General features: G+C 36.3%; 1 protein-coding gene across 4 annotated transcripts in view; it reads left to right on the top strand.

Moving 5' to 3' along the window:
* tpk1 (thiamin pyrophosphokinase 1) overlaps window positions 1-20,236 on the top strand; it is a 158,581-nt gene that overhangs the window by 73,799 nt on the left and 64,546 nt on the right. For 3 of the 4 annotated variants that reach the window (NM_001006074.1, XM_005162615.5, XM_073940321.1), the window contains 3 exon segments: window positions 693-765; window positions 5,131-5,226; window positions 16,694-16,840. In NM_001006074.1, the coding sequence (NP_001006074.1) occupies window positions 693-765; window positions 5,131-5,226; window positions 16,694-16,840 (316 nt within the window). 4 annotated transcript variants of the gene reach the window in all.

Below are 20,236 nucleotides of genomic sequence, written 5' to 3' on the forward strand. Positions count from 1 at the left end.
TGTTCTCCTCGTCAGGTCTCAGATTCATCCGTGAGATGAAGATAGTGCTCCTGTAATCCACTGCAGTGTTACTCTTAAACCAGCTCGGCAGCGCATCTCTGCTCATTCAGCGGCGACATGCACCACCCAGCAGAGCGTGAAATCGTAACATCAAGTCTTTATGCTTTAATGCCTACCGATACCCACGCTGCCTTTCTGCTCTCAGGGAATAAAACGAAAAAAGCTGCGACATGATCCGCCTTTCTCAAAAAAGAATACTCTGCCCATTTAAGCAAAGAAAATCTTGTCATTGTACACACACACACACACACACATATAAATATCTGTGTGTGTGTGTGTATGAATGTACAAAATACTGTATAGTGAATCTGTGTTGCAAAAAGTTAGGGGTGAAAGATACGATGTGATGCGTATCAATTTTCTCAAGCCCACATTGTGTCAAGAGGCTGTCTGTGTTGCTTTTGTCATGTCACGGGACAGATAGTGGCGTGACTGGCAGGCGTTGAATGGCTCTGGTGGGGTCCTGTCACTGAAGCTTTCCATGGCCCGTGTCAGAGACGTACCTTCATTTCACATGAATAAAGGATCTGATGGCTGCGCAAATTGTGCTCTTTTTGCCCATCAGCCCCTCCTGTTGCTCTCTGTCTCACATCAGTTTTTATCTTTGTCTTTCTTTCTTTCTCCACTTGAAGTTTTCTTCCAGACTACATAAATGGAGACTTTGATTCGATCCTGCCAGAGGTCAAGGCGTTTTATGCGGGAAAGGTGAGTTTACTGTTTTTTTTTTGGGAGTCTAGCATGTTGTCTCTCTCTTTATTTTTTTAATTTCTATGTTGTATGTCTATTTTATTTTTAAGATTGTGTGGCTTTGAAGTTTAAGTCTTAAAACTCATACAGTAGTAATGCCATACAAATTCCACTTTTAAATTCCATAAATAACCTTTGAAGAATATTTGAATTGGGGCAACACGGTGGCTCATTGGTTAGCACAGTTTAGGTGAATTGAATAAATTAAATTGTTCGTAGTGTATGGATGTAAATGATTGTGTATGGATGTTTCCCAGTACTGGGTTGCAGCTGGAAGGGTATCCGCAGTGTAAACATATGCTGGAAAAGGTGGCGGTTAATTCCGCTGTGGCAATCCCTGATTAATAAAGGGACTAAGCTGGAGAAAATTGAATGAATATTTGAACAATCTAAAGATCTGTTTTCCAGTATATATAATGTTAAATTTTATGTGAAATGACAAGTTTACGTAGATGTTTAAGATTCTTAATTCTTTAATTCTTGAAAAAGCGATTCTTACACTGTAAAACCCAACAGTAAACTGTATCAAATGAAATGAGGGTAGTTAACTCAAAATTGAAAGTTAATTCTACTCATTTGAAAAGAGTTTTGAACTCAGTGTTAAAGGTAATGAGTTAATCAAAACTCTCATTACTTCAACTTAAATGGAGTAAGTTCACAGTACTCATATAGATTAGCTTTTTAACTCAAATGGTTTGTAGCAATTGGTTTCCTCAAACGGTTTGAGTTGCCTTAACTTATTGAGTTTTACAATACTCAGTTGGTTTAAGTTCTCTTCATTTACTGGGTTGTACTGTGCTCAGTTTGATTCATTTACTCAAATGGATTACGTTCACAGTACTCATTAGGATAAGTTTATGAACTTATGTGGTTTGTTGCAATCGGATTCCTCAAACAGTTTGAGTTACTTTAACTTTTTGGGTTTTACAATGTATATTCTATTTCAACCTATTTAATGATAATAGTTTAGCATGTTAGTTCACATACAGTAGAAAGTTCATCGTAATATACTGTAAATGTAAATTCCATTGTCCAATTGTCCCATTGTCCAGCACTTTTTGTACTTTAGTACAACAAAAAAAGTTGCTCTTGCATTCTTAAGCACTGATATAAACCTGTCTATTCTCCAAACTCCTATAAATGCCAGCTAATATTTGTATGGCAAATAATCTTGAGCAGACACCCTTTCTGATTGAGATTCACATTCTGTCCTTTCCAGCCACTCACCACACGAAGTCATGTAGATTTCACAGATTCACACCACTGCTTTCCTGTCATTCTGGAAAGGTGCAGTGTGGTGTGCTATCAGTCTAGTGGCTAAAGCTCTTAACAAAGCTGCTGAACCTGTGAAGTGAAGTGTTACAGTGAGCCCTGCGCTGTGCCCTTGAGCAAAGCACTTACCCGCACTCTTCTCCTGTGGGACTGTCTCTGAAATTAGTGTACAGTACGTCAGTTTGAATGAAAACCATCTGCTAAGTAATGAGTACCTGAGGTTATTTGCATTGTTATAATCCTGCATACATACATTTTTATGTCACTCCTAAGCCGGTGCATGCGACTTTCTTAGGGGAACCAAAGTTTGACAGACCATGACGCCTGAATTTAAATGAGTTTGAGAAGGGATAAAAAGCAAAGTGATGCCCTGTAGAGGATAAAGGGAAGATCAGGGCGCAGCAGAACGGCTGACGTTTGGATGTGGGTTTTGGTGGTACCTGCTGCGATTGAGAAGTCACCTGCGACGAGCCTGTATATGCAAGCATTCAAGGGGACTGAGACTGGAAATAAGCGGAAACTTTCACCTCTGGCCTTCCTGACACTCCAAGAAATCTCACAGCAAGAGATCTCATTTACAAAATACAAAGTGCGATCAGATAAAAGGTGACAGGAAGGGCTTGTTTGGAAAAGGCAGTTTTTACTGGTCTGTTGACTTTAAAGTACCTGAAGTTTTTACTTTCGGAGAGACCATTTTCTTTTACTTTATCTGATCATATCGGATTCTGATATACTGGTGTGAAAAAGTTTTAGCCCCTTGCTGATTTTTTTTTTTTTTTTTGCATGTTTGTCACAATTACATTTTTCAGATCATCAAACAAATTTACATTTTAGTCAAAGAAAACACAAGAAAGAACACCATGCAGTTTTTTAAATTAAGGCCTTTATTGTCAAGTAAAAGAAAACTGTACCTGAGTTAAATTTAGCCAAACCCAGTCCTGATTACTCCCACACCTGTTTGCAACCAAGAAATGACTTAAGTAGGACCTGTCTAACAAAGTGAAGTAGATCAACTGATCCTCAACAGCAAGACATTATGCTGAGATCCAAAGAAATTCAAAAACAAATTCAAAAACTGAGATATGCAAAGGTCATCAAACCATTTCTAAGGCTTTGGGCCTTTAGCGAACCACAGCGAGAGTCATTATCTACAAATGGCAAAAAGATGGAGCAATGAAGAGCCTACCAAGGAGTGACCAGCCAACCAAAATAACCTCAAGAAAGCAGCAACAAATCATAAAAGAGGTCACAAAACAACCACAACAGCATCTAAAGAACTGCAGGCCTCCCTTGCCTTAGTTAAGGTAAGTGTTCATGACTCCACCATAAAAAGAGACTGAGCAAAAATGGTTTGCATGACAGTTCCAAGTCAAAACCACTGCTTAGCAAAAAAAAACATTTTGCCAGAAAACATCTTGATGGTCGGCAAAATTCCAAAAAGTTTAGCTTTTTGGAAGGTGTGTTCCATTGTATGTATGGCATACACATAAAAACACATTTAGTCAAAGAGCATCATACCAACAGTAAATTGTTTTGGTGGTAGTGTAACGCTGCGTTCACACCAGAAGCAGAAGAAATGTCAAGCGCGAGTGATGTTACATGTTAAGTCAGTGCAAAGATGCGAATAGACATCTTGTAGACATCCTGTGGCGCGATACGCGCAGTACAAATGTAGTGTTTTGTGCTTTTGACACGCTTAACGCGCGTTTCGCACGTATCGCTCAAGTTTGAAAATCTGAACTTCATCAGGAGCTTGCTCTTGTGGGGGGCATGATTATGACGTAGCGCCTGTTGTTGATGTCCCGGGGGAAAATCTTCCTGCCTACACCGACAACAGTTCATAAAACTGGGCTCAGATCATTCAGAAGCACCGCTGAAAGCTTTCATCATCCAGGTTAAGTTGGAGGAGTTTATAAGCTCACAGAGCTGAGTGCATATCTGAAAGGATCTAGCAGACTCAGACATTGCTCCAAATGAACCGACAATGTTTTTAAGCCTTCATAAAGCACATAAACACAGTTATTGTCTCAATAAAACCCATGTTAGCCATTTAGCAACAAAGCTACAGTTACAGGGCAGACAGAAGCCCTGCCCATGACGCGAATCCGAATCTGTTCTGAAGTGAATTTGACGGGTGGATGAAGCGGAGTTTGACGCACGAATGAAGCAAGTAAACTCAAATGTTCACGCGTCTATTTTAATGACAGAAAAGGAGTGCTCGATCTGACAAAACTCCAGCCGAGCACAACATACAGGACAAGACAAAACTAGTGTCTGGACCACCAAAACAAGAATTTACAAGACTGGAGTGGCACCCTGACACAAAGCACACCAGCAAATCTACCTCTGAATGGCTGAAGAAAAACAAAAGGAAGACTTTAGAATGCCCTAGACAATTCCTGACCTGAATCCAAATGAGATGCTATAGCATGAAATAAACAGGCGGTTTATGCTCGAAATATGACTATATGACAATTACAACAACAGCAACAAAAAAGAAATCAGTAAGGGGGCAAATTACTTTTCACACCACTGTATATTATGATGGATATCAGTTATAGTCAACATCTTTCTCCAAGAACCTAATCTGAAAAAGGGCCATAGTGTTTGTGTGAAGTAAAAAATATCACAAAGATATCAATAAATATTATACATACATTAAATATCATCTAGATATTGAAAACAGTTTTGCTTGTATAACTTTCATTGGGCAATTCTAATGTATTTCTATTAAGCTTTAGAACATAATAAATGCTTTTGGACTATTACATACTGAAAGTATGTACTGAAAGTATGAATACAGTGTTCACTTACTAGTATTTCAGCTTAAAATCATAACAAGAATCATAACACAAATCACATTTCTAGAGATTATAAATGCACTTTGAGATTGGTACAGATTGTATATAAATTAAGTAATAATTTTTGACCAATCACAGAATTCACACTTACTGTAGACATTCATATATAAACTTTGTTAGAGTTTATGAGCATGAGTTTAAGTCTGTTTTATCTGTCAGCTGTCTTTCAGTTTTACTTACTTTGTTCCAGAACTGCAAGCTAATGGAAACGCCTGACCAGGATCTGACAGACTTCACTAAGTGTTTGGCCATTATGTTGGAGGAGATCAAAGCAAAGAAACTGCAGGTTGGACTTCATCTCTTCTCCGCATATATCTATTTATATCGGTTTATCTGGATTTTACTCTCTTATACTTTAACTTATACTTTAAAACTGATTTACAACTTTTTTTTTACTCAATTTGCACTTATGATAATTTTAGTGACCCAACCACAAATGCTTTAGGTTTGATCGCCTGAGATATATATATACAGTATTCCTGCATCTGTATGCTATATATATATATATATATATATATATATATATATATATATATATATATATATATATATATATATATATATATATATATATATATGGATGGATGGATGGATGGATGGATGGATGGATGGATGGATGGATGGATGGATGGATGGATGGATGGATGGATGGATTGATTACTCAGGTGATCGAACCAAAAGCATTTGTGGTTGGATTACTAAAATTACACTAAATTGGACATGCATGTGTAACAATTTTGCATTTACAGCATAAAAGTCTATATTCTACTGATGGTTTCTCATTCTTTAAAAGTAATAGTTGGTTCAAAAATTGAAAATTATGTTGTCATTTACTCACCCTTTACTTGATTCAAACATGATTTTCTTTCAGTAAACACAAATTAAGATATTTTGACATGTTGGAAACCTATAGCCATTGACCAATAGTATTTGTTTTTCCAACAATGGAAGTTAATGCTTACAAGTTTTCAGCTTTCTTTAAAATATCTTCTTTTGTGTTCAACAGAAGAAAGAATCTCATAAAGGTTTGAAATAACTTAAAGGTTCAAGACACCCTGGAGTACTTTTTTTTTTATTTTAACAGATTTGTGTGTTTTGAGCATTAGTTAAGGCAAAATTAGCACCTGTCAGCTCTAATTGTGGGGAAAACTAGGTAATTTTGAACTTTTGTCAGGTAAGTTTATCTACCAGGTTTAAAATAATTTTTGGGACAGCATCAAAATCGTTACCGTATCGCAAATCTGCTTGTGGAGTAAAGACGCATCAGTTTCTCATTATTATTCATTGCTGAATTTTCTTGTCCTATGAGAAGATCCTGCTTATTATTATTCATGAGAGCACATGTTTTCCAAAGGCAAGGCAGAACTGCCAAGCTGCCAAGCTTTAATGACCAGATGAGGCAGTGCACAAGTATTTAGCCGTTCATGAAGGCTGTTTGTCTCCATGATCCATGGGTTTGTTCCATGATTTTTCCCACGATTCTGTCAGGGCCGATACAGCAAAACGATTTGCAGCAAGCAATTTTGTTGATAGAGCTGTACGAGAATTGGAGAATTGTTTTTTATCAGTTGAGTTTGTTACCATTCAGACACAAGACCTATGTCCGTGCTGCTGTGTTCACTATCTGTTTAAAATCCTCCAGATTACTGGCAGGGTTAATGGGTGGAAGATACAGGGCAAGAAACCTGCTGCACTGCTATCCACTGTGTCTGCATTCAAACCCGGGGATTGAGGAGGATAGAAGTCCTCCTCATTTATAGTATTTATATAAACATGATTATCCTTATGTTAATATAACAAATTGTGGTTATGTGTATATGAAATTACGAATAACAGGACATTAAATTGCTTACTGTTTATTTCTTTTAACTTTGTAAACTATTAAATCATGGGTCTCACGGTGTCTCATTTTGTGCGCCAACTGACAACAGCTGTTCGATTTCCTCTTTTTCCCCTGCTTTGTCGGCAACACCCACTCCTCCCTCCACGCCCATCTCGGAGCGTTTTTTTTTTTTTTTTAATTCTGAGGTAGACTTGAACCGAAAGAGGGGAATTTCATGGCCCTTTAATAAAAAGTACATCTTTATTTTGGGGTGAACTATCCCCAAGTCAACTAGTATCAACTAAGTGTAGTTATGGCTATAATAAGTATGAAAATAAATTATTTTAAATGTATTTTAAATTCATTCTATTAGTCTGTCATTATTATAAAAATAGAACTGAAAGATATAGTTCACCCAAAATTCAAATTGGCACTTAATTTATCCAACCTCCAGCCATTCAAGATGTAGGTAACTTTTTTTAGCTCAGTTAAAGATTAAAGAAGTTTTTAACTAAACTGTGGTCATTGGAGATTCATAAAATGCAAATCAATCATTACTAGAATTTTCAGAGTTGAAAAAACAGATTCAGGCCAAACAAAACTAATACCTTTCACTGGCTTTACGAATCTGAACATTATTTACAACAGTATCACTTTTAATCCACTTTCTCAGCGAACAGTGTTTAGTGTGGGCTCTCTAATTCATGACAGTCTCAGCAAAAGAAATATAAATAAAAATAAATGCCTTTTTTAGGGTAAACTATACTTTTAATTGTGTTTAGGAAACACTTCAGAAAGTGCACTTTCATTTAAGTGACCTTGTATTTTCTATTAAATTTTCTGCAAGCACAGCTTTAAACTATATACTTTTAAGATGTGAAGACACACTACAACATGCGCCAGTTCAATACAATAAAGTATTTTTTTCCTCAAAGGTTTTAGTCATAAAATAAAAGTTTAAAAATTCCAACCTCAAGTGGTCACAAAAAACACATCTGAAATCCACTTTACTACCAGTTTTTTTTTTTTTTTTTTTTTTTAAGAGACCTTTTGAGACTCCATATCAAAGAGCTTTTACTCTAGCATACAGATGCAGGAATACTGGAATACTGTATGAGTACTATAAAGCAATATCTAGATATTGATATGTACATTACAACACAGGGAATACTGGAAACTCATATTTGGAAGGATTGTGCTTTGCATTTTCACTCACTTCTTCTACTTTTTTTTTAACCTGTCAAACATAAAAGGTGAGCTCACACCTCAGCTTCAGTGTGAATTCACATCCTCCAGGAGCTGTCAGAGAGATTTTGTATGGATATTGTGTGTGTGTGTGTGTGTGTGTGTGTGTGTGTGTGTGTGTGTGTGTGTGTGTGTGTGTGTGTGTGTGTGTGTGTGTGTGTGTCTGTCTGCTCCTCCTCTAAACCCCAGTCTGAGCTTCAGGCTTGTCAGGCTGTCTGTTGGTCCTCACAGAGATGCCCATCACCGTCACAGACACTCCAGAGTTTTACCAATATACAGGCCTCCAGCTCTATCTATATGCATACTACGGCCTTCGTGCTTCTTCCCATTGTGTTTATATTCACCGCTGTATCCCATTGCTACCTTTTGTGTCTCTACGCTCTCGCACAATACAAGTAACCCTTCCAAATGTGAATAAGCTTTAGTGCTGAAGGGTCACAGAGGCAACGAGTGAGGTAATTTGATTTTGTGTCAGCTCTTCTTTGTCTAAAACAAGACTGGGACTGAAATATTTATTTATCGTCTTGTTTTAAGGGATTCAGTCTAATCTGCTGGAGAGAATATAACTAAACTGAACAGCCAAGTGCCTGTGTTATGTGTATTTTAAAGGTTGCTCATTTTGTTTTACAATAGGTTCACATCCACCCAAGGTCAAAAAGCACTTTAGTTTTCTCATAATATGCATTGAAGTCTGAAATGGTTGATTCAAGGATGGAGTTGCTCTAAATGGCTCGTTTTGAGAGCCTACTGTGCTGTAAACTGTGGTCTTGTTTACACCTGGTTTTACAGTAAAGAAGAGTTTGGGTAGATTAGATCACAAATAGACTAGGGAGACGCATTGCATGTACACTTGCCATCCGGTGTCCACTTTCGGACCCTTTTCTTATGACAACGCTAGTACATATGCTGGTGTACATGCACTTAGGCTTTTTCTTATCTATCTAATCTGATTTAGCTAAATAAGCTCAAGCTAATTACATTTCGTACAATCAATAAATACCTTGCACTTATTTTGAACAGTAAAAAAGCTAAGTATATATGAGTTCCTAAAAGTTTATGATTAGCTTAAGACTACCTGTACTGTAAAAAATGCTAGGTTCACACAATCGATTTGTGTTGGGACAACATGAAGGAATTAAGTTAACTTATTATTTATAATTTTATTAATTTAAGTGGATTGAACATAAAGTTGTCAGAAAAAAATGTGCTGTTTCAGCTCATTTTAAATGAGCAGTTTGATCAAACAGCAAATGGGATTTTTTTTTTTTTTTTTTGTGATTCCTTCATGATTTTGTTTCAAATTTATTTTTATTTTTTTTTTTTGTTGATTTTTTTTTTTATTAGAGTTTTCTATTTATTTCTATTTTTATTGGAGTTTTTTTTACAGAATGTAAATGGTACACACAAAAAAATAAATCTCTTCACATAAACAAAGTCTTTACCTGGGCTCTTTCCTTTTGAAATTAGAGGGAACCACTGCATTTTACTCATGATCAAAGCAAAGATGCAGAATAAATGCAGCATGAGCAGTTTTTAATGAGCTAAATGAAACTGTATCTTTTCGCAAATTAAGCAAAATCTGAATGGTCTAACTTCAGTTTGAAGTCAGTACAACTTTTGGCCTGCTACTGTACATACAACAGCCACAGTCATATCACCTTGCAGCCCAAGAACGGTTACTCACTGAAGCTAAACAGGTCTAAGCCTGGTCAGTACCTGGATTGGAGACCACATGAAAAACTAGGTTGCTGTAGAAAGTGCTGTTAGTGAGGCCAGGAGGTGCACTAAGCCTGTGGTCTGTGTGACTCCTAATAACCCAATATAGTGAAGGGCACACTATACTGTCAGTGAGCGGCATCTTTCAGGTTCTGACTCTCTGTGGTCATTAAAAATCCCATGGCACTTCTCGTAAAGAGTAGGGGTGTAATCCTGGTGTTCTGGCCAAATTCTTTCCAATGGCCCTTACCCATCCTGATCTCCCAATCATCTCTATCCACCGAATTGGCTCTATAACTGTCTCTCCACTCCACCTATAGCTGGTGTGTGGTAAACGCTCTGGTGGCTGTCATGGCCTTTTGCAAGTAGTTGCTGCATACTAGTGGTGGTGAAGAGACCCTCCTAATGATTGATGAAGTTCTTTGGGTCTATGGCCTTACGCTACATAAATACATGGTACATGACATCTGAAGAAAACAGCTGATGAGCTGAATGAGCTGCACTTTTCTATATTTATTTATTTATTGTTTTAATAGGCACAAAATATGCACTTTGCCGTGACTTTAAAAAATGTTTTTGGACTTAAACCAAGTTTACGATTTTTGCACTTGAATAAAATAACTTATAAAAACAAATTACATAACCAAGCATGTTTAAGAAAAAGGCCAGTAAGTGAGTGTTTTGTGACTGTTCAGATGCATATGAACAATGTTTTTTGACTACCTCTGAAAGTGGATGAAAGTAGATGAGCTCAAAACAATTTTGTATTTATTGTAACTTGTGACCAGATCTACAATTATGATATCTAAATGTCTTAATACCGGGTGTAAACGCAGCCAAAATGGCCATTACCTTATTTGAATTTCAGTCCAGAGGTTTTCTCAGTAATTGTAAGCACAAAATAAAAGTGTTTTTGTATTTCAACCTCATGTTCTTATCCTTTGTAATTGCGAGCATAGTAGATTTGCTTTTGCAGCTCAGAGAACAGCATCTTCTTGACACACACACAAAAAACACAACCCAATGTCCAAAACTAGAACTGCAGTGTTTAAGCTTTAAAGTACGCTTTGTCTGTGAATAGCCAATGAAGACTTTAGGCTGCTTAATGCGAATTGGTTAAATTGGTTACAACACTGTATGCAAGAATCAAAGAGATAGTTCACCCAAAACTGAAAATTCTGTCATCTTTACTTGTCACAAACCTGTTGGACTGACTTTCTTCTGTTGAACATATTAGAACATATTTTAAGGAAAGCTGGAAACCTTTAACCATTGACATCCACAATATTTTTTCCAACTGTAAATGTCAATTCTTACTGGTTTTCAGCTTTTTTAAAATATCTTCTATTGTGCTCAAAACAAAAATTGAAAATGAAATAAAAAGTAATTAGAGATTCGTTTTATTTCTACAATTTCCCTGTGTTCGTGTGGTTTTCCTCCAGATGCTCCGGTTTGCCCCACAAGTCCATAGACATGGTACAGGTGAATTGAGTATGTTAAAATTGACCGTATGAGTGTGTATGGATGTTTCCCAGTGATGGATTGCAGGTGCAAGGGCATCTGCAGCATAAAACATATGTGGATAAGTTGGCGGTTCATTCCCCTGTGGCGACCCCTGATTATTAAAGGGACTAAGCCGAAAAGAAAATGAATTAATTAATTATAGTGCACACTACATGAAAGGAAGGATTCAAAGGTGCATGATGGCAACATAATGCATTGTTGCACACAAAATATAAATTTGCAAGACCAAAATGTTGGTTGGTTGCTATACAAGTTCTTGGTATCTACTTTCAAAGTTCTTGGCCAGAATAAATTGCAAAATGGACCAGACGTAATGCCAATATGTTATGCCAATAATTACAAAAAATGACTTTCCATCTGGTGCCTCCGAGTTGTGCTTCGTTAAAATGCAAAGTTTGTGCTGTCATCATAAAAAAAAGTGAAAAACTGGCGTATTAGACATTTTGCAGGTAATGTGAATGTGACCTCAGTCTCGAGTAGAAATTGTGAACATATCATCATTTCTGCTTCACTTTTTCAAAAAGTTTTACAATCAGTCCACATAATTACAGAGGCACTGTAACATGAACAATTTATGTGTCAGATGTCTTATAAGTCCCGCTATTTAAACGAGCAAGTGGGGGCTGGCGGTGAAGTGTTGATTACCCTCTGTGCATTTTAAAGAGTTTTTTTTTTTTTTTTTTCGTCACATACTGTAGAGTTGTTGGATCTCACACAGTGATGGGTACATTGCAGCAGTCAGACAAATGGTCCCGGGAGCAAATATCAAAGACATTCTGCCAAGTCAACGTTTTCCAGTCCGCTCTGTTCCCTCAGAATACTTTCCATAATGTATGACTCTGTTGTTTGGGGAAGACGGACATAATTTTCGGCTGCAGCGGGAAGGAAACAGCTACGGTGCAACTTTGCAACGGCACTTTCAGAACGTTTATCCTTGACTTGCAGAATATACGACTTACAATCGCTCATTCGTTTCTCAATTTATTCATTCATTCATTTATTTGATTAATAGTGCTACATTTAATGTAGTGCTGCATAGATTATCTTCGTTCACTGCTTTGTTTTAGAAAGAAACATTGAGTTATTTGTTTATATGGATCTTTCAATTTTTTGAGGAAGAAAAGTGATTTAAGTAACTTTGAACGTGGCATGGTTGTTGGTGCCAGACGGTCAGGTATAAGACTGTTGATCTACTGGGATTTTCACGCGCAACCATTTTTAGAGTTTGCAGAGAATGGTCCGTAAAAGAGAAAATATCCTGTGAGCGACAGTTCTGTGTGCGCAAATGCCTTGTTGATGCCAGAGGTCAGAGGAGAATTGCCAGACTGGTTCCAGCTGAGGCAACAGTAGCTCAAATAACCACTCGTTACAACCGAGGTATGCAGAAGACCATCTCTGAATGCACAACATGTCCAACCTTGAGGTAGATGGGCAACAGGAGCAGAAGACAACACTGTGTGCCACTCCTGTCAGCTACGAACAAGAAACTGAGGCTACAATTCACACAGGCTCACCAAAATTGGACAATAAAAGATTGGAAAAATGTTGCCTGGTCTGATGAGTCTCAATTTCTGCTGTGACATTTGGATGGTAGGGTTAGATTTTAGCATCAACAACCTGAAAGCATGGATCCATCCTGCTTCATATCAATATTTCAGGCTGGTGGCGGTGGTGTAACGCTGGTTGGCATATTGTCTTGGCACACTTTGAGCCCATTATTATCAATTGATCATCATGACTATGCCTCCACCCCTTTAGGACCACACTGTAGGATAACGCACCATGTCATAAAGTGCAAATAATCTCAGACTGGTTTCGTAGATAATCCACAATCACCAGATCTCAATTGGGACGTGGTGGAATGGGAGATTCACATCATGGATATGCAGCCAACAAATCTGCAGCAACTACATGATGCTATCATGTCAATATTGACCTCAATTCTGAATAACATTTCCAGTGCCTTGTTGAATATATTCCACCAAGGATTAAGGCAGTTCTGAAGGCAAAAGGGAAACCAACCCACACTGTAAAAAATGCAGGGTTGCACACAATTCATTCATGTTGTCCCAGCAAAAATCAATTAAGTTAACTTGACACTTTTAACAAATTGATGTGGATTGAACATAAAAAAAATTAAGTTGTCTCAATGAATACTAAAGAATTGTGGTGTTTCAGCTCATTTTAATTAGGTAGTTTGAACGAGTAAATAAATATATTTTTTGAGTGCAGTAGTAGTAAGGTGTACCTAATAAAGTGGCTGGTTCAGTGTCAGACGTAAACATAGCAATTCACAGCTCAAAATAACTTTTTTTTCATGCCGTTACATAAAGTAATCGCAGTCTATTTTAGTAATCCCACTCATTCTTTTGCTTTTTTCCCACATTTTTCTGCTCATCTGTTTGCATAAAAACGGTTTTAAACCACTAATCAACCCTTTATTGTTAATTTATTCATTAATTTGTTTTATTATAAGAATGTTTAACTTGAGTTTACATAAATGTGTTTTAATCTATTTTCCCCCACAATCACTCATTAATTTGCTTGTTTGCTTATTCTCATCATTTAGTTGTTGATTCATTTTTTCATAATTAGTTTGTCCTTTGCATTAAATATTTATTCTACAGTTCCATAATATTTATATTCTTTTTCACTCCACAGCTACATTTTTGTTTTCTGTTCATTCAGTACTTTTGGTATTTAGTTTGTTAAATGCAGCGCTACATAAAAACAAAATCCATCACTTTGCTCTGTGATTTATATGTCCATTCATTTGATTATTCATTCATTTAAAAATATTAGAACTGTGTAATACTAGTCACACTTTATTTTAATGAACAATTCATGCTAATAACAAACCATTAACTAAGACTTCTAGCTCAATAAACTACTAATTAGCTGCTTATTATTAGTTAGGTAGGTAGTAGTTGGGTAGGATTAGGGATGTAAAAAAAAGGCTACGTTCACACTACAGACAAATGTGTCTCAAATCTGATTTTTTTGCCCACATGCGTCTCAGATCTGTTTTCGTCTTGACAGTGTGAACAACCCAAACAACATGGAACCTGATCTTTTCAATTCAGATTTGTGCCACTTTTTTTATGTAAAAATCAGATCTGATGTTTTGCAGTCTGACCACAGTGTAAACGGTTATGTAGGATTTCATGTGACTTCATGTGATTTCATGTCAAATTCGATCGACATGCGTCATCATTCTGTGCTGCAAACATGCAGGTCGCATGGTTGTTCATTTTGAAAAAAAAAAAATTGAATGCAAAACTGGTGCTTGTTAACCAATCATTAACCATTAACCTTTTTAAAAATATTGTTCAGTTAGATTTAACATAAATATACAAAGTAGCTTTTCACCTAAATAATTAATACAATAACAGAAAGATTACGATATAAAAAATGAAAGATTACGATATAAAAAATGATGTCAATATAAAATGAACCAGCTCCACTTTCTCAGTTCTGTCTGTGACTGCTCATTAACCCTTGATGAGGTCAGAAAGACACGCACTGCGCATGTCACAAATAACAAATAATCAGTGTTTTCAATCACAAGAGACTTATTTTAGGTTTCAAATGCCGAAATATACATTAGCAGTAGCAGAATTAGGAATTATGTTGGTATTTCAAAATATCATCCTTTTTTAAATGTCCACTATAGTGGACACCAGGAGCATCTTAATGTAATTAATGCCTGCATGTTGTAGGGGGCAGAACTAAAGCAGAGAAGATTCTTCATAAGATAGTTGAGGAAGACTCTGATTTACAACCAGACAATTAGAGAATGACAATATCAGCCATATCCTGTACAGTTTTGTTGTCGTTTCAAGCTAAAATGGTCCTGTGGTCCACTACAGAGGACATGCTGTAAAATTGAAAATAAAAACAAAATATAAAAACTCTAAATTGTAATTTTTTTAACCCAAAGGATGTAGGAAATCACAAGAAAAAAAAAAGAATAAAAAAAATTATTTGGGTCTCAGGAGGGTAGACTATTGAAAAAATATAAAGCTTAAAGGGGCTAATAATTTTGTCATTTGGGACCTAATTTGGGAAATATATAAAAAAGAAAAAAAAAAATCTTAGGTGGGCTAATGATTCTGACTTCAACTGTATATTTCAATTATTATAGAAAACTAGTACATGTTTTTACCAAAACTAATATTGGATTTTTTTTTAAATGCGTGTGCGTAAAAAAATAATATAATTTGCACAAAGAAATTATGAGTTCTTCTCTAGAGAAGTAGTAACTCCAACCCGTTTAAAGCATCATTGTGGCCGTTTTATGTTATAACTATGTGGATCAAACAATGGATCCTGCTACAGTAAAACTATGAGGTTTTGGGGAAACACGTGTCACTACATCATTCTTTTCTCAAACATTGCATCATACTATGATAGTTCGGCCGCGAGTTATGTCGGTTACACAGTTACACAGCCCAATTTAGCATCATGATCTGTTCACACTGGAAATTTGATTCTGGCCACATTTTCAACAACAATGTGAACAGCTATGCAAAAAATTCAGACTCAGAATAAACAGTTAGTATTGCAATAATAGGCAGGTAACAATCAAGTAGCTGATACAGAATATCTTCATGTACTTTTTAACTCTCATTCATTTGCACATTTATCAGTTCATTTATTTGCTTGTGTGTTTGTTCAATCGTGTATTCTGTTATTTGTTCATTAAAAGATTCATTCTAAAGTTACACAATGTTCATTGATTTTGTTGCTCCTACAATTGTATTTTTATTTGTCTGTTCATTTATTTGTTTGTCTAGTCTTTTTTCTTTGTTTATTATGCAATCGTTGTTCATTCCTTCATTGATTTATTCATCCATCTTAATCTAGCCTTTTGCTCCCAAAGTCACTCATTTGTTTGCTTGTTTAATCATTCATCTGAAATTATTCATTCATTTGTTTGTGCAATTTACAAACATCTGCATATAACACTGCTCTACTGGTGTGTGTGTTAATTTGTTTGTTCATCGCTCATGGAATTACATAAAAGATTATTAAATGGGTGGTTCACCCCAAATGAAGGTTCTGTTAGCAATTACTCATCCTCCACTTGTTCCAAACCCGAGTTCCTTTCTATGTTGTACACAAAAAGACTTGAAGAAGTCATTGACCTTCAGTTTCCAACATCCTTCATAAATATTTCTGTTGTGTTCAAGAGATGAAATAAACTCATAGTTTAGAAGCACTTGAGTGTGAGTAAATGGTAATTACATGTTCATTTTTGGGTGAACTCTCTCTTCAATGTGCTTTTTTGTCTCTATATAATCACTCATTTGTTAGCACATTCATCTGTCCATCAATTTGTTTGTTCATTTGTTCGTCCAACGGCACTTAACAACATCACTCATTCATCAGTTAATTTGTTTGTTCATTAGCTAATTTATTTGGTTCTTATCTCATCTCTCTGCAGATAGACAGCATCGTAACACTGGGAGGTTTAGGAGGCCGTTTTGATCAAACCATGGCTACAGTGGAGACCTTGTTTCATGCACAAAAGATGACCGATCTGCCAGTTGTGGTTATACAAGACTCTTCTCTGGCCTTCCTCCTTAAAGAGGTAAACACCTCTGTCTCTCTCTGTCACACACGTACACTTACTCATTCAGTCATTTGCATGTGTTAATCAATGTTTGCACTCTTCCGCTTTTGGCATCCTGATTGCTGCACTTAATGATCAATTGTGATATTAAGCAATTAACAAATGCAGAGACACTTTAGTGCCTCTTCTGTGCTGATTCTTGTTTGTGCACATTGAAAAGGTCACAACTCTGAATTACTGTAAAAAATATATTAAAGATTGTTAAATGTTTTCATGAGATTGTACCATGCCTTTCCAAATGCATTTGGCCCTATCATACACCCAGCACAAAAAGGCGCAAGATGTGCTTGGCGTGATTTGTTGCTATTTTCAGACCAGCGCTACAGTAATTTTCACGTTTTGCCCCACTGTATTTAAAAATCAAATCAATTTGCACCACTCTGTGAACTCATAGGTGTGCTTGTCTGAAATGCAGGCCTGTTAAGGTGCATTGTTGGTGTTGCTATTTTGAGGAACTGAAATAGGCAGCACTATTGACCGACTAAAAGCTGGTCTAAAGTCCAGCACAGAGCACGTTAGTTATGCGCCTATGGGTCCAAACATTCACACATGCTTAATACACACAGGATGTACAGCAACGCACAAATATCTATACCTGTGAAAAAACATAAAGGATTAAAATGTTACAAAAATTATTATTTTCTACATTAATATAAACACCACTACTTCCATGCCTCATCTGAGGGTGCTTATTTCAGTTTGTTCATGACAATTTGCGCTTGTATAATGTCATTATTATTATTAGCAGTTATTTATTATATGCATATTTATATTTGTTTTAATAAAATAATACAAACAAGTGTAGATTTATCCACCTGTTGGGTTCTGGAGATGCATCACCATATGGAGCATAAGAATAGGATGTGTGTTTGGATATAATTCAGTTTGTTGACCACACTTGACCACATTATTATTGTTCATTTATTCGTTTGCTGGAAATTAGAACCTGAGTTTAGAAGTAGTTTTGAAACAAATCTGTGTGCTTAACAAACTAAATTAAATACGTAGGCTAATGGATGTCTTCAGCGGAGTGCGTACAACTCCTTCCTTATCCATGAACGTAAAGTAGTAAAGTAAAGTAAAGTAAAGAAAGTAAACAGGCAGAATGGAGGAGGCTCATTCTTTATCCTCGCGCAGATGGTCTGTTCAACTGTTTTCTCGCTAGTCAAGCATTCAGTTTTTCCTCTTACAAAGTCCACCATGTAAATAGCAAATGCGCCATGGCACGACACAACTGACTCTTAAAGGTAATGGGAAATGAGTCTCTGATTGGTTTAATGCACGTTATGCTCAAAACGCACCCATAACTCATTAAGAGAACAAGCACGACCCTGTTAGACCATGTGCCAGGGCGCAAAGCATATTTTTTAATCGTATTTTATAAGCATATTTTTCCTGGAAGTCTCCAGTATTTTAGACCCCATCTCCTGTTTTGTTATTTCTCCTGGAAAACTCCCATAATTATAGAGACAATCTTAATAAATGTATTAATTTGCTTGTTATTAGTTGCTTGTTAATCTGTTAATTTAATTGTTAATTACATTACATTAACTACAACTACATTACGTTTTTTGTTCATTTATTCATATATTTTTTGTTTGTTGATGTAGCATTGCATAAAAAATCTTCAAACATCAGTTTGCTTTGTGTTTCATTTGTTTGCTCATTTGATTATTCATTTATTTATTTTAGAATATTCCAATATCTTAATGTACTTTTTCATCTATGCATGCTCTCTCTTCATTGTTGATTGTGAACATTGTAAGATTTACTTTTAAAAAATATCAAACATTGTGAATGTTTTCATGCTATAGTACCATGCGTTCCCAAATGCATGCGTGTATTTTAAGAGCTCTTATTTGCACAGAATCTCCATATTGCTCATAGAAACCCTTGTCTTTGGCAGACCTGCAGAGAAAAGACATTGTGATCTTGTTCAACTAATAAGAAAATCTTGCAGAATTGCTTCGGCTGCATTACTTTGCATTCTGTATGAGAACATTTAATCAACCTCTGAGGCTCATAGAGAATTTAAGACATCGAGATGATTTTGAGACTCTTAATCTATCAGCTGTTGTAATGGTCCAGAAATTGAAATGAATGCATCTCAGTCTATATAAAGATGTCCTTGACTGCTTCTGCGCCTCATAAAGAAGACTTATAAAACATGAATTCAGCTCTATTTCTTCTCATTTGCTGCTGTTTCTGGCTTTGCACAGACAGATCAGAATTAGTTCTGAATACTCTGAAGTTTGCACAACTTATTTTTTTTCATTAACATAAAACATCTCCATTCATATATATAGTACTTTGCAGAATGTAAAAGGTGGTAATTATGATTTACAGAGTAGTTCTTAAAACATCCTGGCAATTTTTAATTGTCAGTAAATTAACACTGCTACTTTCAAGTGAGTGTGTGTGTGTGTGTGTGTGTGTGTATAGACCTCACAGAATGATTTTAGAAATGTGATAATTGAAATGATCACAATGTTAAATTACACTTTTGTTTCTAAGTGAGAACTGCATTGCAAAGTTGCCAACATCTTTGCTGGTGAGAATGTTTTTAAATGTTTTTTTTTAACTCATCTGATAGTTGATTTCGTTAGTGCTGCTGCAGTTGAGGATCATATGTCTGTTTATTTGGAGTCTCTGTCTTTATACTTATCAGAAACTTGCAGAAGTGCAGATACAACAGCACACATGCACCCTACTCAAAGAAACAAACATTACAATTAGTGGCTGGTTGTTGGGTAGAGTAGATTTACTAATGCACAAGGATATCCTGTCAGGTCTGAGCACCCAGAAGGTCAACTGTGATAGAGGCCACAAAAAAATCATGATGGTAATGGGAGAAATGTCTCACTCCCCTGCATATACGCTCACCAGTCACTTTATTAGGTACACCTGTCCAACTGCTCATTAACGGAAATTTCTAATCAGTCAATCACATGGCAGCAACTCAATGCATTTAGGTCAAGACGATCTGCTGCAGTTTAAACCGAGTATTATAATAAAGGTGAATAAAGGTGATTTAAGTTACTTTGAACATGGCAAGGTTGTTGGTACCAGACGGGCTGATCTGAGTATTTCAGAAACTGCTGATTTACTGGGACTCTCACACACAGCCTTCTCTAGGGTTTATAGAGAATGATCAGAAAAAAAAGAAAAATTTTCAGTGAGCGGCAGCTCTGTGCGCACAAATGCCTTGTTGCTGATAGAAAGGCAACTGTAACTCAAATAACCACTCGTTACAACTGAGGTATTCAGAAGACCATCTCTGAATGCACAACACGCCAAAGCTTGAGTCAGATGAGCTACAGCAGCAGAAGACCACACAGGTTGCCACTCCTGTCA

This window comes from Danio rerio, chromosome 24, assembly GCF_049306965.1.
Source record: "Danio rerio strain Tuebingen ecotype United States chromosome 24, GRCz12tu, whole genome shotgun sequence".
NCBI classification, from domain to species: Eukaryota; Metazoa; Chordata; class Actinopteri; order Cypriniformes; family Danionidae; genus Danio; species Danio rerio.